The 15,224-nt window shown below is 38.9% G+C and overlaps 1 protein-coding gene across 8 annotated transcripts in view; it reads left to right on the top strand.

Annotated features, from left to right (window-relative positions):
* The window catches only part of CASK (calcium/calmodulin dependent serine protein kinase), a 227,804-nt gene that overhangs the window by 53,293 nt on the left and 159,287 nt on the right, over positions 1-15,224 (top strand). For all 8 annotated transcript variants that reach the window (XM_075430791.1, XM_075430782.1, XM_075430844.1 and 5 more), the window contains exon 2: positions 10,115-10,227. In XM_075430791.1, the coding sequence (XP_075286906.1) occupies positions 10,115-10,227 (113 nt within the window). The remainder of the gene's footprint in view (positions 1-10,114; positions 10,228-15,224) is intronic.

Here is a 15,224-nt window from a genome sequence, read left to right as displayed (position 1 = left end):
TCCACCACTCCTCCCAATTTTGTGTCGTCAGCAAACTTGCTGAGGGTACACTCTGTCCCTTCATCCAGGTCATTGATGAAGAAGTTAAACAAGACTGGGCCCAGTACTGACCCCTGAGGGACACCACTGGTTACAGGCCTCCAACTAGACTCAGTGCCGCTGATGACAGCCCTCTGAGTTCTGCCATTCAGCCAGTTCTCAATCCACCTCACTGTCCACTCATGTAGCCCACACTTCCTGAGCTTCCCTAGGAGGATGTTATGGGAGATAGTGTCAAAAGCCTTGCTGAAGTCAGGGTAGACAACATTCACTGCTCTCCCCTCATCTACCCAGCTGGTCATGCCATAATAGAAGGCTATCAGATTGGTCAAGCATGATTTCCCCTTGGTGAATCTGTGTTGACTACTCCTTATAACCTTCTTTTCCTCCACTTTCTTAGAGATGACATCCAGAAGGAGTTGCTCCATCACCTTTCCTGGGATGTAGGTGAGGCTGACCAGACTGTGGTTCCCTGGGTCCTCTTTCTTTCCTCTTTTGAAGATTAGAATGACATTTGCTTTCCTGCAGTCCTCAGGCTAACTTCTCCTATTTCCAGGACCTTTCAAAGATGATGGAGAGTGGCTCAGCAATTATATCTGCCAGCTCCCTCAGCTCTTATGGGTGCATCCCATTGGGGCCTAGCTGTGTTGCATTCCCAGCAGATATGAGGGTGGTTGAAGTCCCCCATTAGAACCAGGGCCTGTGATCATGAGGCTACTTTCAGCTGTCTGTAGAAGGCCTCATCGCCTTCCTGTTCCTGGTCAGGTGGCCTGTAGTAAACACCCACAGCAGTGTCACCCATATGAGCCTGTCCCTTAATTTTACCCGTAAACTCTTGACTCGTTCTTCCTCCACCCCATGGCATTTCTACATTGAATAACCAAAGTTTAATTTACTCCAGGTTTTTTTGACAAATGTTTTCCCTGAAGTTTTTGTTCCTATGCATAAAAGCTTGCTTAAGCCTTTAAAATAGACCCCAGTTGAATATTTTCAAGCTGTAACAATAATTTCTTATAAATCATGTTTTATTACTTAGCTAGATTTTTAAAAAATTCTTTAAATGCTGTTATTTTAAAAATGCCTGCCATTTCCAAATCTTTTCTTGACTTCAGTTTCACTGTTTTCAAAACACCTTTTTCAAACCCTACCACTTTACTCAATAGCCTTTCTTTCAGTTGTTTCATTATTTACAAAAACGTTAGAAGAGAAAATCTACATTGTACTCAATTATTATGTAAGCACTATGATTGAGTACTTTCAAAGGTGTTAAAGTGATCATGTCACACAAAAATGATCGTGAAGTTGAAGGAAGACTTGTGAGGTTTTGGGTTGGTTTTTTTTTAAATTTTTTTCCTACGTTAGAACCACAGCTTCACTACTCTGTATATTCTTTTTTTCTGGTGGATTAATATTTAAAGTATGTATTCATATTGGGCTGAGATCCAGTGAACTGTTGTCTTGTGCTTTGTTCTTTGTATGTTTTATCCTAAAGCTGAGTTAAAACACAGACTTGGTTTTGAAGACGTGAGCTGTTGAAGCATACCTGTGATAGAAATGTTGCTGCTTGGGAACCCGGTTTTGTGACTTGTACTGGGATATCTAATTTTTCTAAAGAAGTATCAGATCCTCAACCCAAACGTTCTTCTGTGCCACAGTCATAATAATGCAGTATTTTGAATTTTCCTTTGAGAAAAAACAAAAAAATGTCTACCGAACATTGCCAGTGATGGCTTTTTAAATGTGGATGCCCTCTAATCCAGTGTGCTAGTTCAGAGAGGTTCAATTATTGTTTTAAGCTGCAGTTCCATGTGCAAATGAGCTGATATAGTGACTAACTGCAGGTTTAATTAATGTTGGAAGTACTTAATTTTCAAAAGAGGTTCACTTCAATCAAAGGGAAAATTAAAGAACAAGTATATATTATAAATGTTACGGATAAGTGAAGACGGAAAAAGATCGATCTATTTAAAATGTGGCTGTAATTTGCTTTCTTTCCAAGATTTTTTGTCAATTTGGATACAGTTATTTTGGAATTATTAACCACATTAGTACAAAGCAGTGTTCTCTGCTGCTTAGGTAAGCAAATGCATAGCCTTACATGAAAAAAACAAACAAAAACACCCCTGGGCGTATATATCTTTTTTTAATGTTAACTTTATCTGTTTACATTTATAGTATCTTAATGCAACAAACTGATATAATCACTTTCAGGAAACATTGATATTCCATTTAAAATATTGAATAAAGGTAACTTTAAGGACCTGTATTGCATTAAATAAGGAAAAGGAATCTAAGACTTTTTACTGCTGAATGGAAGCTCATTTTTAAAGGAACACTCTATTCATCACAGAATCACAGAATGTTCGGGATTGGAAGGGACCTCTGTGAGTCACCTAGTCCAACCCCCCTGCCGAAGCAGTCACCTACAGCAGGCTGCACAGGACCTTGTCCAGGCGGGTCTTGAATATCTCCAGAGAAGGAGACTCCACCACCTCCCTGGGCAGCCTGTTCGAGTGCTCCATCACCCTTAGACTGAAGAAGTTCAGACGGAACTTCCTATGCTTCAGTTTGTGCCCATTGCCCCTTATCCTGTTTCTGGGCACCACTGAAAAGAGTCTGGCCCCGTCCTCCTGACACCCACCCTTCAGATATTTATAAGCATTTATTAGGTCCCCTCGCAGCCTTCTCTTCTTCAGGCTAAACAAGCCCAGCTCCCTCAGCCTCTCCTCGTAGGAGAGATGCTCCAGTCCCCTCACCATCCTGGTAGCCCTCTGCTGGACTCTCTCCAGTAGCTCCTCATCTTTCTTGAACTGGGGAGCCCAGAACTGGACAGAGTACTCCAGATGGGGCCTCACTAGGGCAGAGTAGAGGGGAAGGAGAACCTCCCTCGACCTGCTAGTCACACTCCTCCTAATGCACCCCAGGATGCCATTGGCCTTCTTGGTAAGCAGGGCACACTGCTGGCCCATGGTCAACCTGTCATCCACCAGGACACCCAGGTCCCTCTCCACAGAGCTGCTCTCCAGCAGGTTCGCCCCAAGCCTGTACTGGTGCATGGGGTTGTTCCTCCCCAGGTGCAGGACCCTGCATTTGCCCTTGTTGAACCTCATCAGGTTCCTCTCTGCCCAACTTTCCAGCCTGTCCAGGTCACAAAAGATGTTGTTCATTATTGTTGGTTTTACTGACAAAATGTTCAACTTGTGTTTCTTAATTTTGTTGTTGTTGTTGTTGTTTTGTCTTTAACTGTCCTGGGTTCAGCTGGGATAGGATTCGTTTTCACAAGAAGCCAGGAGGTGACACAGCTGGACGGCTGACCCAATCTGGCCAAACAGGGTATTTGATACCGTGTGCTGTCATGCTCGGTGCTGAGTGGGGGACCTGGTGGGGTGAGATGAGTCATGGGGCAGCTCTGGAGCACGCTGGGCTTCAGGTGGTGAGCGTTGTCTCTGTGTATTCCCTTGTTCTTATCAGTATTGTTGTTGCTACTGTTCACTTCCTTTGCCATTCTGTTAGGCTGCCCTTACCCAACCCACGAGTTTTGTTGTTTTCTTCCCATTCTTCTCCCCACCCCAGCTGATGGAGGGGCGATTGAGTGACCGCTGTGGTCCTTTGTTGCTGGCCAGGGCTAAACCACAACATTAACTTAATGAAACTGAATCTGAGAGCCAAAATGTTTTGTTTTATATTAAGTTTCTCAAAAAATTGTGACTTGGGAGAGACATTGAGCAAATTCTTGGTGATCTGATATGTAAATGACTTAAAATCTCAGGTTTTGGTGTTCTGAAGCATAATGGTTCAGCAAGTGTCTGTGGCATCCATCAGCAGGAACTCCATTCCCACAGGTCAGCTTAGTTCATTCAGGACATGGGAAGGGAACAGGCTGTAGTTACTGGTTGCAAGTATTTGTGCCTGTTGGGAATCAACAGGGTATATTTTAAACAGTTCTCATTCTTGCACACCAATGTGGGTTGCAGGAAGGGGGAAAGGAAGAGAACAGACAGATAAACCAATAAGATTCTAGTATAAAAAAATGAAGTTTTCAAAATATCGGCTTATGATCTTTATCCTTGAAGTCTTAATGACATACACTAAGTGAAATAATTTAAAGTGAAGGAGATGATTAAAAAGGCTTTGATGATCTCAAATTTTCGGGATTTTATTCTAATTAAGGTTTTCTACTGCTGAAGGAGAGAGAAATTAATAATTGATTTTCTTCAAGTTTGTATCTAGCTGATATAAAATTAACTGTTCTGGGCTAGACAGTAAAGCTAATCAGCAGAAAATAGTTTAACTAGGGTTAAGGTTACATCAGGACCTGCCCTTCTTACTTGAAATTTTGGAAGCATGAAAAGAACTGGTTGTGAGGCACCTCTTCAGCATTCCTGTCCACTTTTTATGGCCTACATGTAATCAATTACATCCTTAATAATGTATGGTAATACTTAGATTTCCATCTGCAGTAGAAAGCAAAAATTAACATGTATCCCAACTTCAGTTTAAGAAAATATATTTTGCTTTTTGGTGTGCATTGCAAGTGGGACTCAAAGTATTGCAGGTGTTGGAGTTTGCTGCTGCCAATGTTGAAAAAATATCAGTGAAAAAATCGTCTGGCCTTACTACTTGTGTATTTTAATGATATGCACAGTGTAGTTTGTGTGCATGCGAACTGCAGTGAAAGATATTGAAAGCTTGGAGGGAGACGGGAGAATGGGTCTGAAACCAAAGATTTGCATATCTCAGCAGGTATGTCTGTAAGGGCAGCACAGAGGAAAATGAAATATAAACCACATTACATTATAATTTTAGTTTGTATGTCTGTTACAAGATGAAGTCTTATTATGCGACTTAATTCGGTTTCTCTGTTTTAATAAATAAACAAATAAGTAGTCTAATCTGTCTGTAACAGCTTTGATGATCTGTATCAAGAGTTACAGTTGTTCCTTCCCGTATCTACATCACCTCTATATTTTATATCTGTATAGTCTGAGCTGTAGGATTAGTAAAATGAGCTATAGAAATTGTCATTTGGTGAGAATGTGATAGCTGTATCTGCCACTGGGGAACATATATTGAATAGCTCCTTGTCTCATTTGAGAGATGAAATATTGTAGTCCTTTTCCTGACTGAGAATAATACAATTTTAGTGCTGAGACTGAGGATGGCCTGAAAGACTTTTGTTACTTAAGTTCCAAATAAGGTTTGAAACTACTGTGTTAGGAAGAACGGATTTTTGTTTTCTGACTCAGATTAGACGGTATCACCATGGACTATTATAACATTGTAAAATTGCTGTGTTTCGTTGCAGCTGTGAGGAAAAAGTCAAAAAGCCAACTGCAACCAAAAATTATTTAAAAGTTCCTTTCTGTTACTTGGCATGTGGAAGCAATGGTGTCTGCTTAACTGATGAGGGCACTTTTCATGAGTTTTTTAAAATTACCCAAAATTGGAAAATCCAAACCTTTATTGTGCTGCTATTGTCACGGAATGTATTCATCGAATGTATTTTCATAACATACACCATTCTGAGGCTGTCTGTGGCTTGAATGTGAGAGAGCTAGTTTTGAAAACAGTTGGGAATCTGAGGCTTGTAATTGGCTGAATCTTCAGGTTATGTTTAAAAATTTTTTGATTTCTATATGAAACTCTAAATTGGTGTATTTTTTTAATAGAATGAGTTCGCTGTGGGCATCATTGAATTCTTGTCTTCTGTGCTATAAAGCACCTTTGATTTACCTAAGAGTCTATGGCATTCCTCATTTTAAGTAGAGAAGGCTCTGTTAAAACCGTAGCTAGGTTTCAATATGTAGATAAATGTTGAGACTGTACAAATGCCTCTTGTGCGCTCTCTCACAGATTCAAAGAATGCTTTGGGTTGGAAGGGAACTTTAGAGGTCACCTAGCCCGATCCCCCTGCAGTGGGCAGGGACATCTTCAACTAGACCAGGTTGCTCAGAGCTCCATCCGACCTGGCCTTGAATGTTTCCAGGGATGGAGCCTCCACTACTTCTCTGGGCAACCCGTTCTAGTGTTTCACCACCCTCATGGTAAAAAATTCCTTCCTTATATCTAGTCTAAATCTACCCTCTCTTAGTTTAAAGCCATTACTCCTTGTCCTGTCGCAACAATCCCTGCTGAAAAGATTTTCCCCACCTTTCCTATAGGCCCCCTTCAGGTACCGAAAGGCTGCTATGAGGTCTCCCCCCAGCCTTCTCTTCTCCAGGCTGAACAGCCGCAACTGTCTCAGCCTTGCCTCACAGGAGAAGTGCTCCTGCCCTCGGATCATCTTTGTGGCCCCGCTCTGTCCCTGCTCCAGCAGGTCCATGTCCTCCTTGTGCTGGGGGCTCCAGAGTTGGATGCAGGACTCCAGGTGGGGTCTCACCAGAGCGGAGTAGAGGGGCAGAATGCCCTCCCTCGACCTGCTGGCCACACTTCTCCTGATGCAGCCCAGGATACGGCTGGCCTCCTGGGCTGCCAGCACACATTGGTGGCTCATGTCCAGCTTTTCATCTACCAGTACCCTCAAGTCCTTCTCAGCAGGGCTGCTTTCAATCCCCTCATCCCCCAGCCTGTATTGACAGCAGGGGTCTCCCTGACCCAGATGCAGGACCTTGCACTTAGCCTTGTTGAACCTCATGAGGTTCACACAGGCCCTCTTCTCAAGCTTGTCCAGGTCCCTCTGGATGGCATCCCGTCCTTCTGGTGTGTCAACTGCACCTCTCAGCTTGGTGTTGTCTGCAGACTTGCTGACGCTGCACTCGATGTTGCTGTCGAAGTCGATGAAAATGTTAAACAGCACCGGTCCCAGTACAGACTCCTGAGAGACACCACTTGTCACTTATCTCCATCTGGACATTGAGTCATTGACCACTACCCTCTGGCTGCAACCATTTAACCAGTTGCTTGTCCACCAAACAGTTCACCCATCAAGTCCATATCTCCCCAATTTAGAGAGAATGATGTTGTGGGGGACAATGTCAAAAGCTCTGCAGAAGTCCAGATAGATGACATCAGTTGCTTTTCCCTTGTCCACTGATGCAATCATTCTAACATAGAAAGCCACTACATTGGTCAGCCAAGACTTGCCCTTGGTGAAGCCATGGTGGTTGTAAACATGCTCTCTGTTACAGAAGTGAATAAAATGTCTTTTTTTTTTTTTTGTCCAAGACTTAATATGCAGGAAGGAAATCGCTTAAGTCAGGGTTATAAAATGTTAATGCATAATGGAAAGACAAAATAAGTCATGGTTATGAGAGAGGAATGTAGAGGTGACCAAAAGTCTGGTCGTTCTTGGAGCTGCAGTTTCTATGTTCCTTTTTAATTTATGATTCCTCCAACTATCTCTCCTTGTGTGCTTGAAGTGTCTACACATATTCAGGTGGCTGGGCAAGCTCTCCAGCCCTGACTTGAAGATAGCAGGAAATGCAGAAGTAGCTTGGTCAACAGCAACAAATATTTACATTCATAGAGTTTATGTGAATTAACAGAAGTCAGAGGTCTACCTACAAGTAAGTATATAGTCTTGTCAGACGTCTCTACATTCTAGTGATCTAACATTCTGTATCAGATTACGTTAAAAGCATTATTTAATGTCTTCCGAAAGGATTTGTGTGGGGAAAAAAACGAGAATTAAAAGAAAAATGATCATTTTAATGAAATGCTTTTAGTTTATAGTAATTTATGGCAATTATGAATGAAAACAAGTTGCCAATGTTATTCCAAAGCTGTGGTATAGGTTTTGCAATGTTTTTAAATTCCCATAATTTAAATGTTTATAGTATTTTAAAGCAATTTTACTTTGACAGATGATAAAAGAGTAAGTATCATCTGCAAACTCACTGAAGGTGAGTTCAATCCCACTGCCTATGCCATTGATGAAGATGTTGAATAGTGCTGGTCCCAGAATGGACCGTTGAGGGACACCACTCGTGTGGTGGCTTCCAGTTCGACATCGAACCATTGACTGCAACTCTTTGAGTGCGACCGTCCAGCCAATTCCTTATCTACTAAGTGGTCTATCCATCAAATCCATGTCTCCAATTTGGAGACAAGGATGTTGTGCAGGACAGTGTCAAATGCTTTGCTCAAGTCCAGGTAGATGACATCGGTTGCTCTTCCCTTATCCACCAGTGCAGTAACCCCATCATAGAAAGCCACTAGATTAATCAGGCATGATTTGCCCTAAGTGAAGCTATGTTGGCTGTCACCACTCACCTCCTTATTTTCCATGTGCCTTAGCATAGCTTCCAGGAGGATCTGCTCTCCAATCTTGCCGGGCACGCAGGTGAAAATAAGATGAGATGTGAGTGGTTTTCTGTGTATTAATCGAACTTCTTTTAAAAATTGTCTGTGGTAACTTGGTAAAGGACCATATACTGAAAAATAGTTGCACATGGATTCAGAGGAGAAAATAACCATCAATATGGGGGATTTCACCATGAGTTACAAGCAAGTAAAGAGGGGAAAAGCCATGCCTGTTCTTGTGTAGTTAGTTCTGTTTGAGCACATCAGCATAATTCACATGCATGTAGTTGAGCTAATAAATATTTTCCTTGTTTGTGAATGTTTAGATTGTGAGTCATTGACTGGTTTTGATATTCATGTTCTGTGTCAGAAATGACCCTATTCCAAGAAATCTTTGCAAGTATGTTGTTTAAAGAGTACAAAAATATGATTTTAGCTATGGAAGTACAGGTTTGGTAGTATGATGAATTACATACTTCAAATCATCTGGTATTTAAAGGAATACCAAAAGCCAGGTATAAAGGTTTGTAAGTGCCTTCAGAGGGACATTTCTCCCTTTTCAGGGAACCTTTTATTTTGAGAATTGTGTTACTTTGCAATCTCATTGCTCAGAAACCTGTAAACTTACTTCCAGTTCACTGCTGAAATGGAAGAATTTGTCTTTTGAGCTATATTTAAGCATTTATTTCACTCAGCGGGTGAATGTTCACTCAATCTATGAACTTCTGAACAAAGACTCTTTCCATCCTCAAATTTTCCCTTACGTCTTTTTGAGAGGACTTTAGAATTGATTTCTTTAGAACTATCATGTCAGTCATTTATTAAATAAGTAGCAGTAAAAAAGAATTGATTTGCTACAACTATTGCAGTCTTGAAATAATCGTTTTCTGTTTTCATAACCTATTTACTTTTCATGTTTGAAAGCTTGACCTACCATAATTATCTGATTGTATTGTTTGTTGTTAACGTTGGATGGAAGATTCCATATTTTAAGTCAAGGCTACAAGAACTTAAATCATCTACTAAAAGAAGCATCCAAAAATGCATATTGGTGGTCATGGTTTTTAAAAGGTTGCCATTGTTCTAACTTGTATTTTGGCAAATGTAATTTCAGTTGTGGATAACTAGATTTTTATTAGTAAGTGCAATACTGACATCTGTCTGAACTAATTTTAATAAATCTTTTTATCTGTAACTTTTGTGGGGGTTCTTAAAGTGCCATAGATGAGAGAAAATTATATGCTTTTGTGGAATTTTGAAGTATTGAAAGAAGAAAAGAAGAGGTTGTTTATATCTAGTGATGTCATATAAGCTCAAAATAAACCCAGTTTTTTTAAAACAAGCAAACAAAACCAACAGCAAGATTCAACAATTCTGTTACTGTTATTGTTTTGAAGGACTATCCTTTCAGTTGTTTCAAGTAGTAATTTCTAAACTCTAGTTTAGGAATTAAAGAAAGAATGTGTTTCTTGCCTCTGGGTTCCCCCCTATCCCGGATTATGCATCAAAATAAAGTCCATTTGAAATTTAATAATCATGTCAGTATATTGCATAAGGTTTTTGAGAGTATAGCCTTTCTGAAGTGGCAGGGCAAGAGAATATGTCTTAAATATAGGAAAGTACAAAACTTACTTGGTGTTCTTTACACTAGTCTGTAGTTAAAATTATTAATTTTATGTTTAATGGGCAACACGGATGATAAGTATAAGCTTCTGTGTAAATACTACACTTGAATGTTGGAGTCTAAACTTTGTTTAGAAATAATGGAGTGGTAGCTCAACACATAAAAAAGAATGGGTTATTTATTGCCATTTTCTCTGTGTGTGTGTTTCAGGGGTCCATTCAGCGTTGTGCGGCGATGTATCAACAGGGAAACAGGACAACAGTTTGCTGTAAAGATTGTCGATGTAGCAAAATTCACTTCAAGTCCTGGATTAAGCACAGAAGGTAAGAATGAACAATTAAGCAAATTCTAAGCAGACAGGTTTTTTGATTTGCCAACCTTTTCTATTTTTAATTGCTTTGCAAGATCCTTTCTGTTTTACTTTTTGTAGAAGTTTTAAAGCAAGTCTTCTAACTCAAATTTAACTTGATTTAACTTAACATTTCTAATCTTTAGTAGTTCCTATGGCTGTCCATTTGTGATAATAAATATTAGAAGGAGTAGTAGGTCTACACTAACTCTAAGGCATTGCTATTTCTGTTCGGTTTTTTTTTTAAAGAATAAATTTCTTAAAGAAAAAAATTCTGAATCAAAAAAGCAGACAAAAGTAAAGTAAGAACACATCAGTTTTGATTTTACTAGTCTAGATTTAGCAAGTAATTTGCTATAAAATGGGTGAAAACTTGTGACTAAAGTGTGCAAAATGATATAAAAATGTGTATTTTTTTCATATAGTCAGTATTTTAAAACAGTGCTGCAGAATTGCTATGGTGTAAATAAAAGGCTATAACTCCTAACATTTCCTATTTTAGGGTAAAACAATATGTCTTTTCTAAGTTGAATATGCAACTCATGTGCATGAAGTGCTTCTTTTATACTGAATGAAAAAGAGCATGGTAACTGAATGACGGTCACTGTGGATTCCATGTCCAGTATATTTTTGCTGGACATCATATTCTTTTGTACAGTAATGTTTTTTGGGAATTCCACTTGTGCCATCTAAGCCCTTAGGAACCCGAGTTCAGCAACAAAAAAGGGTTAATGACTTTTGTTGGTAATTACAACAAACAATGTCTTAAACCTTAATGGCTAGTTTGATTTACAAGGTAAATCACAGGTCTTGCTTCAGACTTTATCAGAGATATTAATTTAAGTATGACAACGCTGTTGCTAGTTTCTTTTTCCTATCCCTCCAACAAAATATGAGCTGCACTTTCCATAATATTCAGCTTGTGTGTAGCCGCATGATGGTTTTGGCAGGTTATACCAAAACAATTGCGTTTTGAACTAGTGAATTTTTAATAAAATGATTTGGAATTTTTAAAGAAACTCTGCCTGTATTCTAGTCTTTTTCTGAGTCTTATCTTAACTGCTGATGCTAGGACACATTTCTACCTTTAGTGGAGTATTGCTTTCCTTGCTCCATGACAGTAAAATTAAGCCTTTTGGGACCATGAAGGAATTGCTGAAAGGGAGAAATAGTAGACAAGAGTAGGGGCACATCAGGAACAAAAAGGAAGCCAACAGTAATAATAGATCCACTGAAAAAGTGAAGAATAGCTGTTGATGATTTGCATTTGCTGCCTAGAACTAAAGAAAAGGCTTGGGCATAGGCTAAGAAATTGTGGTTTTTTCAGTTCCACTTGTGTCATATTGCTATAGTTATGATTCAAGCTAGCAGGTGGTTGAGTTAACAGATCGTAAACACTTTCTGGGTTTAGTGGTTTTTTTGGTTTGCTTTGTGGTTTTGGTTGTGGCTTGTTGTTGGGGTTTTTGGTTTGGTTTTTTTTTTAAGGTTTAGAGTTGTTATGCATTAGATTTGTAATGTTAAGATACATAAGATGCGTAAGTGAATGTGGAGCAAGTTCTTTATGTAAGAACATGAGCCTGTTTTTCACAAACTTTTTCCATCTTGTGTACTCTTAATTTTGCTTTTCTTCTGCGGTTGTTTTTTTTTTTTTTTTTTTTTGGTGGGACCTCTCCTCTATCCAGGTTCTAGGTTGATTTTTCAAATATTTTATTTTTCTTAATTTTTTAAAATTTTGTTTCGCATAGTTCTGGTGTGGCATTCTTTAAACACATTGGTGGGGGTCCATGATGGTGGTACTTGCATAAAATAACTATTAGATAATTTAACTGGGAGGCAGTTGTATTTGTAAATTGTGTTAAAGTGTAAGCTGGAATGGAATGGTGAGATTAATCCTCAGGAACATTCTTTACCTCAAGGTTTTGCACTCTGCAAGACCACTTTGGTCTTGCATGTTATCTTTGTGCAACTTACCACCTCCAGTCTTTCTCTGAGGCACAGGAGTAAGAGGACAGGACATTATGCACGTGAGAGAGCTGATGATAATTCCTTCTATTAATTTCACATACACATAGAGTGCTGAAAGGTAAAGGGTCTAGTATGCCTCCACGCTTATGCTTAAATCTAAAAAGTCTGTTCTTGAGTGCTTTCACGTAAGTACCCATATGGGATGACATGTGTTTATGGGTAAGAACTTCATCTTTATAATTGTCAGCAGTGTACTCTTGTGGCAAATGCAGCCAACTGCATAGTAGACTGTTGCAAAAGTGTAGCTAGCAAGTCAAAGCAAGTGATTATTCTCTCTGTTCATTCCTTGTGAGACCACATGTGGAGCATTGTGTGCAGTCTTGGTTTCCCCAATACAAGAAAGGCAAGGATGTACTGGCATGAGTCCAACAGAGATGGACAGAGAGAACTGGGTTTGTCTAGTCTTAAGAAGAGAAGCTAAGGTGAGATTTAGTGCTATCTTCAACTCCTTAGTAGAAGGGTGTATAGAGCCATTCGAGCCAAACTCTTCGTGTAGGCACACGGTGAAAAGACAAGAGGCCATGCAGACAAGTTGCAACATGGAAATTCCACTTACAGCCAAGAAAAAAAAATTCATCCTGTGAGAGGTAAAACTCTGCCACAGGTTGCACGGAGACATTGTGGAGAGCATCCTCAGAGATGCTCAGAACTGGGCTGCAAAAGGTCCTGAGCTGTCTGATCTACTTAGACCCTATGCGAGCAAGAATTTGGGCTAGATGACCTCCAGAGGTTCGTTCCAACCTACATGATCCTGTGATCCTGTAGTATTAGTAGCAACAGTCTACATGTGATCTGTGAGACAATATAATTCTAATACTATTTAGGGAGAAAATTTAGGCATAACAAAGCCTTAAAACAGAGTTAAATTAAAACTGGGTTTGGGAAAATACTTGAATTTTAAAAGGAGTTACTTTAACTTGGTTTTGATACAATGTTTCAATTTATTTAACTTCTAAGGTGGCGGGGGTGGAGTATGTTTCAAAAGGTCTACTTGCTAGTCTAAACGATTCATTTTAAAACAACATGCTGATTTCTTATAATGGTATCTGCCTTACCACAGTAACAAAAGCAATCAAGCTTGAAAAACTGATGCTTCTCTAGGCTAATCTGTGAATATCAATTGGTACTATCGTGAGCATTTGTGGTATAGGATAAAGAAGCCATTAGCTTGCAAGGCAGACATTTATCTAATATAGCATTCTTTCTATAAGCTGGTCAATACGCAAAGTGTCTATAGACACAGACTTCTCAAGTGTTTTTTATGTCTGTGTGCATCTCTGCAGTGGTTTGATAATAATGATAAGAAAAAAAATAATGTTATGTAACAATGCCTGACAGCTAACAAATCTAATTTAGGCTAAATTCTATTTGATACAAGTATTAGTATTCATGGTCTTGCATACTGTGTGTCATCAATCTCTGTAGTGTTGTAATTCAACCATATTAATGAAGTATATTGACAGCTTGTCACTGTTCAAGTGACCGCATGCTCTACTGGATTAATGTTGGCTATTTTACATGATGACAGATTCTGCTACAGTTCACTATGCTTTCATATTGCAGAGATACAAAAAATTAAAAATATACATAAGAAAATGTAAAGCTTGAATATTTTTAGATATAAAAGAGACTAGTTTTTACAGTTCAATTTAGAGGATTCATGTGGAAGAGCACTTGATGCTCTCGGAAGCTGGCTTACTCATTGAGGTCTAATAAAAATATCTGTAAATAAACTTATTTTCAAATAGACCTCTTAGTTGCTATACTCAGAACTTTTGGTACAGAAAAGTGTAAAAATCATGTTCCTTATTTCTGAATTTGTTACAACTCACATCATAGTTACCTTTTACTGTCCACTTCTGCTGATGCTCTCTCCACATCCCATGCATTTTCTTTTATTTTTTTCTGTGTGATTTGCATATCTTGCATTTTACTTAGCTGTTCTAACACCAAATATCTGTAAGTGCAGACACTATTTCTCGGGAAGAGAAAGGTGATCGGTTCGTTACTACTTAGTAAAAGCGAATATTCGTTATTTGTCTGCCTTTTCTTAATGTCAGATTGCTCTCTTGTAACATGCAGAGTGTTTTTCAAAGCAATTTAAAGGGCAGTGTCCTGTACTTACAGTGCCTGTATCTTTGAAGTTGTTTTTCAAGATTTAATTCATCGTATATTAGATTCAGTTATCTGTAATTCATTTCAATAGAAATGTCCTCACAAAGACAGTGATTACCATTACTTCCATATCATTCTAATAGGCCAGACCTTATTTATTATGTTGATATATGCATCTGTACAGGTTTGTGTTCATGCAAGCCACTGTGAAGCTGAGTAGATGGGCTGATTTGGGTTTCCTTTAGAACCTCAGCTGTTTCTGCTGAAAGAGAGCTGTAAGGACAGTCCCTGCAAAATGTTTTGGCTGTGACAAAGAGCAAAACTGTAGCCAAGAAAGAAATGTTTGGATGTAGTTTTTGGGCTGCTTCTAGCACTGAGAGGGGCAAGATAATTGAATCAAAACTGTCATTGCTATGGATCATCCATTTTAGGAGAAGAATTCCAAAATTATTTCATTGGGGAAAAAAAATTTGGAAGTTGTTATTAGTTCCTACAAAGGGCCTGCAGATCTTTTCCCTGACATATTTTCAGGTTGTGAGTGATTTTGTTACAGTTGAGACCTTACTCTTTCTTGTTCTGTCTTATTTCCTTAAATAGTTTGCCCTTGTTGATTTTTTACTTTTTACGTTTTTTTATTTAGGCTTGTATTTTTTAAACATGTCAGTGCAGTTCATTCGAAAGGCTTTGTTTAATTCTGAGTAAAGATGCATGACAGAGTATCTTAACCTTTTGATACTGGAAGGCTGTGATGAATTGGAAGTTACTTTTTGCCAGAATATCTGTGTGGAAGATTTTGCACCTCCCTGTTTTTTCAAGGGTTTAAGCAAAAAA

Source organism: Opisthocomus hoazin, chromosome 1, assembly GCF_030867145.1.
Source record: "Opisthocomus hoazin isolate bOpiHoa1 chromosome 1, bOpiHoa1.hap1, whole genome shotgun sequence".
NCBI lineage: Eukaryota > Metazoa > Chordata > Aves > Opisthocomiformes > Opisthocomidae > Opisthocomus > Opisthocomus hoazin.
Note: the sequence above shows the minus strand (reverse complement) of the source record. Positions and strands in the feature narration are given on the sequence as shown.